The 14,193-nt window shown below is 44.4% G+C and overlaps 1 protein-coding gene across 3 annotated transcripts in view; it reads left to right on the top strand.

Annotated features, from left to right (window-relative positions):
- The window catches only part of TAPT1 (transmembrane anterior posterior transformation 1), a 51,686-nt gene that overhangs the window by 6,637 nt on the left and 30,856 nt on the right, over positions 1-14,193 (top strand). For all 3 annotated transcript variants that reach the window (XM_081135754.1, XM_081135752.1, XM_081135753.1), the window contains exon 2: positions 4,332-4,462. In XM_081135754.1, coding sequence (XP_080991880.1) covers positions 4,332-4,462 — 131 coding nt within the window. The remainder of the gene's footprint in view (positions 1-4,331; positions 4,463-14,193) is intronic.

Here is a 14,193-nt window from a genome sequence, read left to right as displayed (position 1 = left end):
CGTACACAACAATTTTTTATTTATAATGTAGTTTAAACACTTTCATAGGTTTATTTTGTAAAACTTTTACAGAAAAGTAGTTACATAGGTCATATAGTTTGTGAAATATATGTATTTGTCAGATTACCTTTTGTCTATGGAAACAGGATTGCAGAAGTAGCATCAGTAAACATTAGGTAACCACCAGCTAGAATTGGTTAATGTAGAGATATTGTGAAATTAATAGTAAGCTGTTCAAGACATTGCGTCATGCTTTGCGATCTTCATATGCTCTCACGTGAACTCTCTCTCAGCCCTTCAGCCATCCTGCAGGGAAGGCAGGCAGGTCGCAGGTGTTGTAAAACTGCTTTGAGCCTCAGTGTCTGTTCTGTGGAGATGAAATGAGCAGGGTCACAGGACTATGTGAGACAGAGCTGGTGCAAGGGCCGCTTCCTCTGATCTCTGGTCCCGTGCTTTTGCTTGTGGGTCATAACAAAACTCTTCTTATGTAAACCCTCAGGCATCTGCCTTCATCAGGGGAAACACCACTGTGGAGGAGAACTTCTGAATAAACAAGGGTATAGCTATCTCAATCTCTTTGATTTAAAATTGGGTAATAACCCATTTCTGTATCTCCTTAATGGGACTGACATACCAGCCGGCTGCCCAGCTTCCCTCACTGCACTTACTGTGGACCACGCAGGTCTCGCCTCTGCACCCCAGGGCACTCACTGGCTGTGACTGCATTGCAAGGGCCTGCCTTTGACAGGTGGCGGTTCAGGCACCTATTGGGTCACCTTGACAGTCACTTAGACACACAGAGTAGAAACTCATCTTCAATGGCTGCTGTGTCTAAAGAGGCACCAGGAGTTTCTTTCCCTGCTCCCTGTCTTAGAACAGAGCAGGTCTGTCTTGCTCACCGGCTCTCTTCTCAAGAATCTGGTATTCCTGCCTTTACCACTTCTGGTTTCCGATTCTCTTTCTTTTCTCTGCCACACATGTCTGTGATTTGCCTTCCCCTCTGATCCATATATTATTTTAGCAAGCATTTGTTGAGCTCCTATTATGTACTATGTCCTGAAGATGCAAAAGTAAAGGAGAAAACCAGATAAGAAAAGGAGTGTACTAGGGCACAGGGAAGAACAGGTGGGGGTGATGCTGTGGGAACCGAGTTGAGGAGGGTGGGTTCACCTGGCACACTTGGGGACTCTTCCAGAGCAGGCCATGTCTGTGCCTGCTTACCTGTAGGAAACTGGAAGGGAATCTCGGGCCAGCGAGGAGTGTGAGCCAACTGACGTGTTTTCAAGAAATGAAAAGTAGTGTAACTCGAGATTTGCGACCTAGAGATTCAGGGCATGCAGGTGTGAGGCTTGGCTAAAAAGCTAGCCAGGGGCCAAGTTGTAAGGGATCCGGTGTCCTCACTGTTGAGGTGTGGGACCTTAGCTAGAGGTAACGCAGAGCTGCAGAGTTGAAGGCTGTCTGTGGTGTGAGCTGCTGACTTGATGCCAGGCCAGGTCATGGCTGAGGGGGGCAGGCGGGAAGGGCATGAGTCAGGAAGCTCTCACAGTGACCTGGAGAGAGGGTGAGGACCCACGAGGCCGGAGTATGGAAAGGAGGGGAAGGTTCAGTGTTTCAGAGCAAGAGTCATTGGGGCTTGTTGAGAGGAGAGGCGGCACGGTCAGCCTCCGGCATAGAACTGCCTGCTGGTGCCATGAGCTGAAGTCGGGGGCCACAGGCAGGGGGAGTGCTGGGGAGCATGCCGAGCTCTGTTTGCAGGGTGACGGTGTATGGGATTTCCAGGTGGCGCTGCCCAGGAGGCAGTTGGAAACATGGATGCGGGCTCAGGACTCAGAGCTAAAGATACAGTGACTGTAGGATTTAGGTGATGGTTAAAACCTTAGGCTGTCCAAGGAGAGTGTGTATAGGGAAAGAGAGAAGGTAACTGAGGAAGGATGGCCAGCGTTTTACTGGGACCCCTGCTTGTTGGGATGCAGCACATGGAGCACCGAACCAGAGGAGCCACCTGAGAGCCTTAGGACAGAGAAGTCGGCTGGGCCACAGGGAGAGGTGGGGAGGCCGGGGCAGGTGCTGCTCAGGGTTCCTGTGAAGCGACTCAGAGCTCGCTGGCACCAGTGACAGTTCCTGCAGTGCTGTCTCTTCTGTTCTCTGTGTCCCGTTACTTCTCAGTTTTTATATGAAACCACCGGTATTTATAGATAGCCAATTAGGAGAGCCTTTTCTTTCTAATCAGAAATCTGACTGAATGGAGTTGGTATAATTTTTGCTCTTTCACTAGTTTTGGCTGCTCTCCTTTGCAGCTCAAAATCCTTTCTTTTTCTCCCCTTCACACAGCAGATCTTGTTCTGGTTTTAGCCAGCCTACAACAGACTAGAAGTTCCTAACCAAAAGTTTTACCCTCCATGGCCCCGGTTATACTAAGGCCTTTTAATCGAACATCTGTTTGTGTGTACAGCAGAGTTCATATCGTGTGCCTGGCTTTGGCTGTGAGTGTACTGCAAGTCTGATGCTCGTAACGCATTGATGACTCAGCTGGCCCCGAGCTGGGCTGGAGGAGGTGGGAGTCTGGTTTTCTCGCCACCTGTTTCAGTCCCCAGATATCTTTCATGTATCACTCTCCAAATAGATTATGAATCCAGTATTTTAAAAAATGTGTGTGCATGTGATTTTTTTTTTTTTTTTTCTGGTATAACAACTAAAAGTAAGCAAGCCACTTGACTTGAAAACCACTTGACTTGATATTCAAAGAGTTAGCGATTGGTTCCAGTGCTGGACGACATAGCCTGCCTCTGAGTCTTCAAGGGTGTTTTTGACTCTACTCTTTTCCTCATGCATGCAGACCTTAGGACTCACTTAAGAGGCAGCTCCTTATATAGATAAACACACATGAAATCACCTTCCCTGTTTATAATTTTTGGGAAGGAACACCTCTACTGCATTTGTAAAAGTACCATAATGCCAGCTGAGGGCAAAGAGGGCAGTTTGAAACTTTTGGTATCCCAGGTTCTGGAGGAGAGTTGAGCCTCCCAGGGAGTGAGAGAGGTGTATGTGAAATCAGGGGTGCTGAGAGGTCACTGAGGCGATGGGCTGTGAGGGAGTGTAACACGATGGAAATAGCCGAGACCAGGCATTAACAACTTGGCTTCTCATCTCAAGTCTCCCCGTTGTCGCCAAGTGGGAAATGCCAGCCTCCCCTGGCCTTACTTTCCTCCTCTGAGACAAGTCCCGGACTGAATTTGCTGTGGAGGAGCAGAGGAAACAGGTGGGCGAGTGAAAGATCAGGGAAAGGGAGGTCTTTCAGGTCTGGTTGAAGTTCTACTTTGTATGACTTACTATTGTAGGGGTTCAGAAGGAGCCAGCCCAAGATGCACCTCAGTGGTATGTGGATTATTTTGAGCTAAAGGCAACCAAGACCATGTGGGCTCAAGAGAAACTTCTCCCCCCCACCTCACCCCCCAACTATCTGGAAGGATTTAAATTAGGGGCCTGGTCCATGATGAGCTGCCATCAGAAATAACTTTTTACCTATCTCCATAGCAGGGCAAACACACAATTACTGAACATGTGAGTTACCTTCTGAAGCCCCAAGGTGCCTAACCTGAACCCCAGCTCAGAATGTCATCATATATGCCCTATTTTCCCTTTGCATCTCTGAACCTCTCATGCAGGCGGGGTTCCCACGCATATGTATGTAATTGACCCTGGTTACTCTCTCTCATCCTTCTTGTGTTTGATAGATTATTAGAGCAGCTGATAGAACCTTGAGGGTAGAGGAACTCTCTTCTTCCCCCTGCACTATGAGTAGCATCATGTTGGTAAGCCCTGATCTAGCAACTGGCATTATCTAGACACTTTGCAGGATCTCTGAGGCTGAGGCAATTACACCAGTATCTACGTAGCTCACCCATGTAGTTCTTGGACTGAAGCAATGCCTGTTAGATGACTTGACTTCCTTTAAAAAACCAAATATATATATATATCCATTTTATATATACTGGCTGTGTACGCTTTTTACCTGCCTTCATAGTCCTATATAAACTACAAGACCCAGGGCTGGGCTCTTGCAAAACACTTTTCAGACTCTTCTGGCTCATAAGTAATTGTCTCTTCTGTATTTCTGTGGAATTTTCAGTTTATACCACACAGAGCAGCAGTTTTCTCAGCAATCTTTGCTAATGATTTATGTGTAGTTCAGTTTGGGACGCAGAATTATAGATGACTTGACTTGATTCTCTCGTTGTTTGTATATGCATGACTACCTGTGGCCCCAGCTAGCATGTAAGTTCCTTGATAAATACTGTTCTTTTGTTTTGTGTCATTTTCTTTTCCTGTAGAGCTTTCATTGTTGAGGTTCCTCAGTGCTGAACTAACAAGAGGGTACTTCCTTGAACATAATGAGGCCAAGTATACAGAAAGAAGAGAAAGAGTGTACACTTGTATGCGAATACCAAGAGAATTGGAAAAGGTACCTTTTTTTTCTATTACCAGACATCATTTTGAAAGTTATGTCCGTGTGCTAATCATACAGAAAATAAATAGTGAACAGCTTGAGTTGAGTTTTGAAATTATTGGAAATAAGTAATTATTGAATCATAAGTAATTACACATATTGGGGGTGTAGGAATTCCCATATAGGAAGAGGCTTTAAAGAGTGTATTTTTAGTATAAGACCTAATGATTCTTGACTTTGCTTCTTATTAAGCTTATCCGATTTCCATTTGTGTCCCATCCAAATAACTTTTTCCAAGGGATTCGTCTCCACTTACGCCTTTAGTTCTCTGTTCAGTGTTGTTTTAGTGGAAGCAGTTCTTTTTTCTGTTCAGCATGATAAATTACTTAATGTCAGCCTCCTCTAAGGGTTTAGTTTCTCAGAAAGCCCCCAGATTTAAAAACATAAATGACAGTCTCTTTAGGAAAAAGATAATTCATTTCACTTTTCCCACAGAGACTAGCACACCGTGGGGTAAGCATAGCTACACCAGCATTGCGCCTCCACCTGCCACATTCCTTCGATTGTGTCTCATTCTAACTGGACCAGCCAGAGGTGACAGGAAGCCACCTCTCCTCCGCATTGCTAGGGTTGGTGACTCCCAGCACTTCCCAGTCTTTGCTAGAAGAAAAGAATTAAGAAATAATTCAGCTTTAGCTATATTAAAACATTTTCATAGTTTTATAGTAACATAAAATTTATACTTCCATCACTTCCTTAGAACTTTGTAATTCTGTTACCTCGTCAGAGGCAGGTTCAATACACATCAGTCTCTCTTCTTTATTAGCAACATTGAAATAAGCAGCAAGTTTCTGAGTACATTTCTCATACTTTCTGTTAAAGTGGCTATCAGAAGAGTGTTGTAGGTTTGCTTTGTCACATATAAGAGACGTGGTGGACAGTAAGAAGCAAGAATGAGCTGGTTTGGCTGATGCTCTTTTATTTCTGACGGTCCATCAGTTTGGTAGAAGGATGACAGTCAGGCTTAGAGTGACAGCTTGAGAAATGCTGCTTCACATAGGTCCTTGGGGGCGGGTCACAGGCTGGAGTTTTAGGAAGTTCCGTAGTGGGGAAGATGTGGAGAACTGGGGAGCTAGCAAAGGTTCTGGGAGATGACAAATGTGACAGTGCAGCTATGTGTTACCTTAGGTCAGAGTCATTGAATGTGCTTAGTTATTATTGTGTTGTTGCTTTTCTAGGGAGTTCTAGGGTCCTGAGGAGGAGCCAAGGGACTGGTAGATGAGAAGGGAGATGGAGGAGTGCTCAGGGTGCTCTCTGCAGCATCTTCCCCCGACGTGCAGCACCTCTGTTCTGTATGTTGGAGTTTATTTAAGATTTTGTCGGGTGTGGAGGGTAATGTTTCTTCTTCTTGCAAAAAAAAAAATTAAACTAATTCTTGTATCTTTCTTAGAACACTTTTAACTTGTTTTTCTAAGCTCCCTTTTCCTCCATTCATAAGCCATGAGATGGAAGTGTGAGGACACACTGCAGAGGCCGCTGGAGGGAGGTTCTGCTAGGGCCGTGTTCTTGTACAGGACAGCGCTGGCAGGCCACAGTCAGTTTCACCCACTGGTCTCTAAGGGCGCTGCTTCCTTCCACCTGTTAGAGCAGTTCTGGGCTCTGCTTCTCTGGGGAGAGCACAGAGGAATTTGCCTGCAACCCACTGCCAAACCACGGGCACACCCAGGGGACTGCTTCTAAGTGGGGAGGTATCTGTCTGTCTAACCCTTCTTATTACTCCTCCTGTGACAGAAATAATGAGCAGTGACAACATCCCTTTATAATTCTGTCACCTCATCAGAGACAGGTTCAATACACACATCAGCCTCTCTTCTTTATTAGCAACATTGAAATAAGCAGCAAGTTTCTGAGTACATTTCTCACAGAAACTTGTAAGCATGTCATGTTTATTATTGTGAGTATTAAATTGTCTTCTGGGGAAAATGCCTACAGGTCTTGATAAGACTTAAGTGTAAATCTGTGTTTTTCAAACGATGATCCATTACAAGACTACTGATGGGTAACCCATATGATAAGTTGAAATTAATTAGGATTTTTTTTAAAGAAAAGAATAGAAATAGTATTAGAGTACATTGCCTATACTAAGGGAGGTTTTTTGGTGAAACTTGGGTTTCATTTATATGTGTGTAAAATGTAGAAAGTCAGAAAAGTTGAATTAACACTGTTTATGCACAGTTATCATAATTTTCTGATCCTGTTTCCTATGAAAGAGGGTGTTGGCATTAGGCCTACTAGGAAAATTTGATTTAGTCTCTTAGAGCAACACTGTAGAAGTTTTAGTGCTTAAAACACAAGAAAGGAAGTCAGATATCTCCTTTTAGAGCAGTTTTCTTGTCCACTGCTAAGATGAAGGGAAACCTAGAGGAAAAGTAGACTTGTGTTTAATTCTAGGCTCAAGTATCTCTCATAATAGCATGAATTCACTCTGCTACCCCTATGGCCTTTCTGTGAGTAGTGCTCTACCTCGGGCTTTCGTTATAAGAGCTGGGAGAATATCTGGACATTCATGTTAATCTAAGTTATTGTTAACTGGGCTCCTCTGTGTGTGCTTTGTCTGTTCTAATACATAATGCCCTTACTCATTTTTGCTCGTTTTTGGTAAATGTTATGACATTTTTACGTAGCCTTTTGAGCGAGAGACACTTGATGATTGTAGAGCACTTTGCTTCTGCAAGGGTTGCAAGTACTGTAAAACATGTAGTTAGTGATTGTACTTTGAAGTAAAGAGAAATGTCCTTTAAGATCTTTTACTGAACCTGTTTACTAACTTAAAAAAACAGATTTTTGTCCAAGGGCTAATTTTTTCATCTGTGTGAGTCTAAAACTGCAGCAAATAGTAAAAAACAAAAACACCCCACAGTATTTTCTAAAATTGCCTAATACATATAAATGCTAATTTAGAGAATACAAATCACTTATTCACTTATCTGCTTATTTCCCCATCTTTGTTTTGAATACTTGCTGTGTTCTAGGTACTTTCACAGTGTAGACATACAGAGAGAAACTTAGGACTTGTGAAGGGAATGGCAAGGTGATGGGAAAGGAGGCAGAGAGTTTCCGTGCCTGTGTGCGCGGGGGTGGGTGTGCTAGGAAAACCCAGATGTGGGAAACTGCGGCACATACCAGCAAGGACAGGCACCCTGGGAGGACAGGCTGGATCCAGGCTGCTTTAAGTGGTTAGGCTGAGGAGCGGAGACTGGCTTTGGGAGGAAACTGTTACGTAGATTTCTTAGGAATACTTTGAGCTGTGCATATAACAGAACTCTTGCCAGTTAGCTACGTCTGTAACAGAATACCTCACAATGGCTTAAACAAATAAGATTTTTTAACAAGTTCAGAGGAGGGAGAACTCAGTTGTTCTAGCAGATTAATGAAGCTGGCCAGCGTGGACGCAAGCCTTTTTTATCTCTCTATTCTGCCACCGTTGGCAAATTGGCTTTCAGTCCTCTTGCTTGCTGCCTTTTAATAGAATGATGACAGCTGCAACCTCAGGCGTTACATCTGCGTGATGATCAGAAAGACGAGGTGGGCAGCGCCCCCTCTTTGACTGTTCCTTTTGTGAAGAATTAAAAGCTTCCCCAGAAGTGGCCAGCGTATTTCCTTCTGCTTATGTCTTCCTGGCCACACTGGGTCACAGCCATCCCCAGCTGCATGGGGGACAAGGACAGTGAGTGTTACACTTTTCCAACAAAAGGAGGAACAGATTGAGGGTGGTAATTGTATTAGCCAGCCTTCAGAGGTAGGCTTCTGAAAAATTAGTGTAGCAGTGTCCAGCATGGGTTAGGGATAAGAGAAGCAGGAGGGTCTCAGAATCTCTCCATGTGCATGATCTTGCTTCAGATGAAAATCAACTGATTTATTTATTTACCTTTAAGAAATTTACTCCTCGTGTTAAACACATGTGCAGGTATAGGTTGTGATTATTATGAAGCCTTTTATCAAAATTACTTCTTTCCTGTGGTTACGTGTGTTTGTGTCACCTTGTCTGTCATAAAAATTAAAACTAAAATGAAGATATATTTTTGACTTTTATTTTACATTGTAATTCTATGTTTTTTGGCAGTCTCTTATTTCATTGTTGCTATGCTTTGTACATTATAGTAATTTATACACTTTTTAAAAATTGAATTCAATTGATTAGTCTTAAATGGAACTATTTAGTTGTCTTAAGAATCTAGTGAATTTTAATTTTTAACTTTAAATTTGTCAAGTTGAAGATATAGGTATTGCTGTAGGTACAGAGTATTGTTATTTTTAGGCATAGGCTGTTGTTGTTATTGAAAGAGAGAAAAGTTACTGTCACACAGGGGAATATTTGGGGTCAAGATTCAATACCCTTAGCTGCTCACCTCAGGTCTGCAGGTCACAACCGAGTGGCCTGATCAAGGCCTTGAACCATCTTTAGCTTTTATGGAAAGATCCCAGAAAGGGAAATGTTGCATAATAGTAGAGAAACGTAGTTCTGCTTGTTTGAGGGCCAGAGAGGGTAACACTTAGGAAAAATAATTCAAGAAGTCTCTTTCTAAGTAATGAACTTAGTCAAAATGTTACATAGAGCCTTGTTGTCTCTATACCGGAGGTATATGCTACGCAAATAGAGTCACAGCCATCGTTTCACCCCATTCAGTAAACAGCCCAGGGATTTCATTGTGAAACTAGCAGAGGGCTTACTCGGACCCACGTTGGTGGCAGTGGTTTTGTGGTCATCCTGCTCGGTTTCTGATTTCACAAAAACACGTTTGGGGCACCGTCCCTCTACATTCTTCTCATGATGTGGCCTTGTTTGTGACACACCCTGCCTCAGATGTCCTGCCGCAGCTGCTGGGAAACGGAAGTATGGGATCTACATCTCAGAATCTCAACGGCCTTGGCTGGTACTCCTCCCTTTCCCTCTGAGGCTTGGCGAACCCTGCCGGTAGAGGCGGTGACAGTGGCTTCCATGCTCCTTCCGCAGCTCTCTTACCCTTCCGAACCCCAGGGCACGGGGCCAGTGTGGCAGCACACAGAGCCTTCTCCAGAAGTGGGCTTAGGGCTGCTGGGGGAGCGGCCAGCGTCCGGGCCTGGGCCTGGTGTCGTCCCTGCTACCTGCTGGGCATATAGGACCCATCAGATGGTTCTGGGACAAGCCAGCCGTGACTTCAGGCTTCTACCCCGTTCATCGATATATTTAAAAGACAATTTGTGAACTTGCACTGTGGGGCTCTGTTTATCTTTTTGAATGAGTAACTTATTTCTGTCATGTTCACTTTGAAAACGACCTTAAATCTCTTTTCCTCTCCCTCCATGTGCTGTATCAGGCCATTGTGAGCTCTCACTCAGACTATTTTATTGTCCCTCTTAACACTTGTGCCTGCTAACTCTCAGTCTGCCACAATGCCCTTTGCCGACTATGCCCTAAAAAGTAGATCTGTGCCTGTGATGGTGGCTGCAGTAGTTGCTGAGACCTCTCATCCTTGGTGTGACTCAGATGTGCCGTGGGGTCCTGAGAGCGCAGCCAGCCTCCTGCAACGTTGCAGCCTCTCAGCAGGAGCTTCACAGCCCTGCCTGTCCCTGCAACATACCCAGTAGTGGTCCCTGCCTCCAGGGTCGTTGGGAGGATTACATAAATTAACGTGGGTCAGGTGTTTACAAAATAACAGTATTCAGGCATGGAATGGAATTAAGAGAAGCAAGAAAATCTCAAGACCTTTCCATGTGCATAGTGAAGGGGACCAAAATTTTGCTACCCAAACTGAGCCTTTGGGGATACTGATTTTTAAGCTGGTTATTAAGAAACAAAAGAATCAGAACCTTTGACCTTCCCCCTTTCCTGCCTAAGAGAGCATGGAGAGGATACTCCAGGAAGGAAGTCTTAACACCCTCACCTTAGCATCAGGTAGGAAGAGTCCAGGCAGGGGCCTGGTAGGTAGACATCCCCCCAGCTACCTGTAAAATGCCTGTAATCTTCGAAATCTCAGACCCCTGTCCTCTTTTCTGTTTTGTCCATAATGGCATATAGACCTGAACTGCCCAGTGCATCTCAGGTCTCATATCAGGAAACACCCAGTATGTGTGTTCATGATAAGCGTGCGTTTCCTCTTGTTAATCTGCGTCTGTCCATTTTAGTCCAGCTAGAAAAACTTAGAAGGTGGGAGGGAAAGTATTTTTTCGGTCCCTCAGTAGTCTTTGTACATATTAAAATCTTCAATTGATTCCTTGTGTTAAACACATGGCAGATGTAAGTTGTAATTATTATCAAGCCTTTTATCAGAATCACTTTGTTTTCCATGGTTACATATGACTTTGTAACCTTGCCTGTCATTAAAAGTACCTGGCTCTTGGTAATCGCTCTGTCATTTCCTAGAGTGTAGACTTCCTGGGGACATGAATTTTTGAATTCAAGTGAATGAAATTATTTTATTATAGGAACGACTTTGAATCTGCAGTAATTGCTTTCAAAGTCAGTCACTTGTAAACTTTCTTATTGATAACCATTGTTCTTGACATTCTTCTAATCATGGATCCCTGCATGTGGGTTTGTTGAGAACTTCTGGAACGTAGAGCAAAGATTTGCGCTCCCTCTTGTGTAATGATTACCTTCTGGCCACACAGCCTCCCACTCACATTGCACCTCTGCACACTCTTTCTTTGGACTCCTCTTCCTCCTCACTGGCCTGGCAGAATCTAGTGCCCACCTTGTCTCCTCCGTGGGAGATCTTTGCGGACTCCTTTCCCCCTCCCCCTGCGTGCGCATTCCCCATGCCCCTCTCTACGCCCACCCACCCCGCACAGACCTGCTCTCCTGGCCCGGGCTTCTAGGGCACATCATTCATCAGGCACTAACCGTGTGCTCTGCGTCCAGCTCACTAGATTGTGCATTCCCTGGGGAAGGCGTCCTTCCTAATGACCCGCCATCCCCCCATTGTAGAACTGAGCAAGGTACAGTCTCTGCTCTCGCAGGAATAGACCCAGAGCTTTTCAGAAAGTGACACCAGGGGAAGGATGGGAAGTGCCCCTTCCTGCTTTATGGCTACTTTCCAAATGACACTCTACCAGCCAGATGGTCCTTGACTGGCAGGACCTCGACTGGCTGGTGGCAGTTGTTGTTGGTGATGGGAAGATGGTATTTGGAATTGCCAGAGGTGGTGTGTCACATTCCAAGAGGCCTATTTCAGAATCATTGTGCTTTAATTTTAGCTGTAACGCTTTATTTATTTTGAAATTTCATAGGGCATTAAAAGGGCAGAAAACTTTTGTCAAAAAGGTAAACATAGATTTTTAAAGAGTTAAGCCTTGCTCCATTCTCCACAGAGAGGCTGGCCTTTTTACTTACTACTTTGGGGGCTTGTTTTCAAATGATTAAGAGCAATAGTAGTAGGTTCAAAGTGAATGTGGTAAGAGCTGGCTGTGGAAATTTCCCTAGCACGTGACCTTTTGTTGACTTACAGGGTTGCATAATTATTGCCATTTTGTACTTTTTTTTTTTTAAAGTTCAGCTATTAAAAACTTTGCTGACCTTGTTGTTGTTTTTTAAATATATGGGGCCAGATACAGTGCAAGGTTGAGGCTGGAAGAGAGACAGGTGTCATTAGTAGAAAAGTGCTCCAGTTTTCAAAGGTGTGCCTTCTGCAGACACATGAAGTCTGGTCCTGCTCTTCTGCTCATGAACTTGGGCAGGCACCTGAGCCTGCAGCGTGGAAGTGATGATGGACTGGGACCATGCATGCAGCCCACGCACAGCACCTGGCCATGCCCGCTGTGTTGCCCAGTCCCTATAGAAGGCTTCTGAGGTCCTTCCAGACAGGATTTCCCACGAGGCAGAACGACCAGTGAACATTTCTGTCCTTTGTGTTCACTTACACTCTTCTTTATGCCCAAGGAGATTCTCAAGAACTACCTTATTAACTAAGCAGAGAGTTATTTTGAAATATTTTTTTTTCATGTAAATATTTATAAATCTCTACTCTGAGAACAGATTTTAAATTGAAGAGCTGCGATTTGTAACTCTGTGCTTTTCATACATTTTTGTACAAAGACCTTCCTGATGGTCCCAGTGCAGGTGCTTTCTGCAGAGCTCTAGTAGCCGCTTTGAACGGCCTTCACTGCCGTGGTGGCTGCCAGGGAGGGAGCTGAATTCCAGCGGGCCTGGCATTGAGTTCTCACCCTTCAGTGGGTCGTGAGTTTAATGAGACCAGCATTGTTTTCTAAAAAGGAAATAGAAAATATCCACGTGTATTTCATGAAGTAAAAGTTAGTGTTATTTTAGCGAATGTTTTCTTTGGGTATTTGAGTGTGTGTATAGGTGTGTGGTGAGTTGCAGTGTGATGTGTATTTCTAACTGGGCTGTGGTCAGAATTCAAATCATCTTCTTTAGGTGTTAAGCGTCTTTGCAAGACTTTGATCTTCTTAAAACAGTGAACCTATATTTTATTCAGCTGTCACAGTCTCTGCCATGTTAGAGCTGTACACTAAATGTTTGCTTAAGAGAAAAAAGGAGGAACAAACCAAAGAATGAGCGTTAGCCTTGGAGAGTTTTCACAGAAAACTTGTGTAGCATTTTTGTCTTCTGTCCCCAGGAAAGTGGAAAATGCCAAAAACTCCAGCGTGTGATTTCTCTTTGAGATATTTTCATTACGCTTTGGTTCTTTGCCATACTTTGGTTTTCTGCCATCTGTTATTTATATAATGGCTAGCTTAAAGAGATGACATATTCATTATATGTTTACTGTAAACAATACTAATGCAAATTTCTCTAAGCCAACGAAAGGTGACTATACTTTTATTCTCAAAAAACAGGTTGTCTTCATCACCACTTTCCTCTGTGCTCTGCCTCACGCCTCCTCCCCCTGGAGAGCCTCCCTCCCCATCTCCCCACCTCCAGGACCCCCCACCCACCCAGTCTACCCTCGCCATGTGGCAGTGGTCTTCATCTTATGCTATTAAGGGCCTCCACTAATATGGGGCTTTTTCTAATCTCCCCAAGCTGGGTTGGCCGTTTTCTCTCCAGGGCTCCGCTGTTCCCCAAATCCTTAGTGCTGTCACAGTGCTCTTACCCCTGCATCGACCTTTGTCCACATGCTGGAGTTTCTGTTTGCCGAAGCTTGAGTAGCTTACTTAGCCTGCTTGTGCGGCTGCGCTGAGCCTGTGACTCGGGTCCTGTGGACAGCTTAGTGGATGTTGGATGCATGAGCAATGTGTTCATCCCCAGTGTCAAGCCACCAGAAAGACATCTGCTTACTCTTCTTCCCAGGGTGCTGCTCCTTATGCTCACACTGGAATCGGGGGGAGGGCTTCTCAGTCACCAGTAATAGGGGAGTAACACATAGTGACCACTGGCTGTACGCGGACAGTGTTCAGTCTTCTGCAACACTCCTTTGTAAGCGTGTAAAACAAAGAAACACGCAGGACTCTGGCTGTGCTGGTGACAGACTGGGTGACTGACCAACTGCTATGGACAGAAGTCTGAAAAGTGTAGTCTGAGCACTGACATTGTACTTTCCTGGTTGTTCATGAGTCTAAATTGGGTTTTTTTGTTGTTGTTTTTTAAATGTATTTTTATTGATTTCAGAGAGAGGAAAGGGGAGGGAGAGAGAGAAATAGAAATATCAATGATGAGAAAGTCATTGATTGAGCCCACAACCTGGGCATGTGCCCTGACCGGGAATCGAACCCTGATCGCCTGGATCCTAGGTCGATGCTCAACCGCT

Source organism: Miniopterus schreibersii (assembly GCF_964146895.1).
Source record: "Miniopterus schreibersii genome assembly, chromosome: 1".
NCBI lineage: Eukaryota > Metazoa > Chordata > Mammalia > Chiroptera > Miniopteridae > Miniopterus > Miniopterus schreibersii.
Note: the sequence above shows the minus strand (reverse complement) of the source record. Positions and strands in the feature narration are given on the sequence as shown.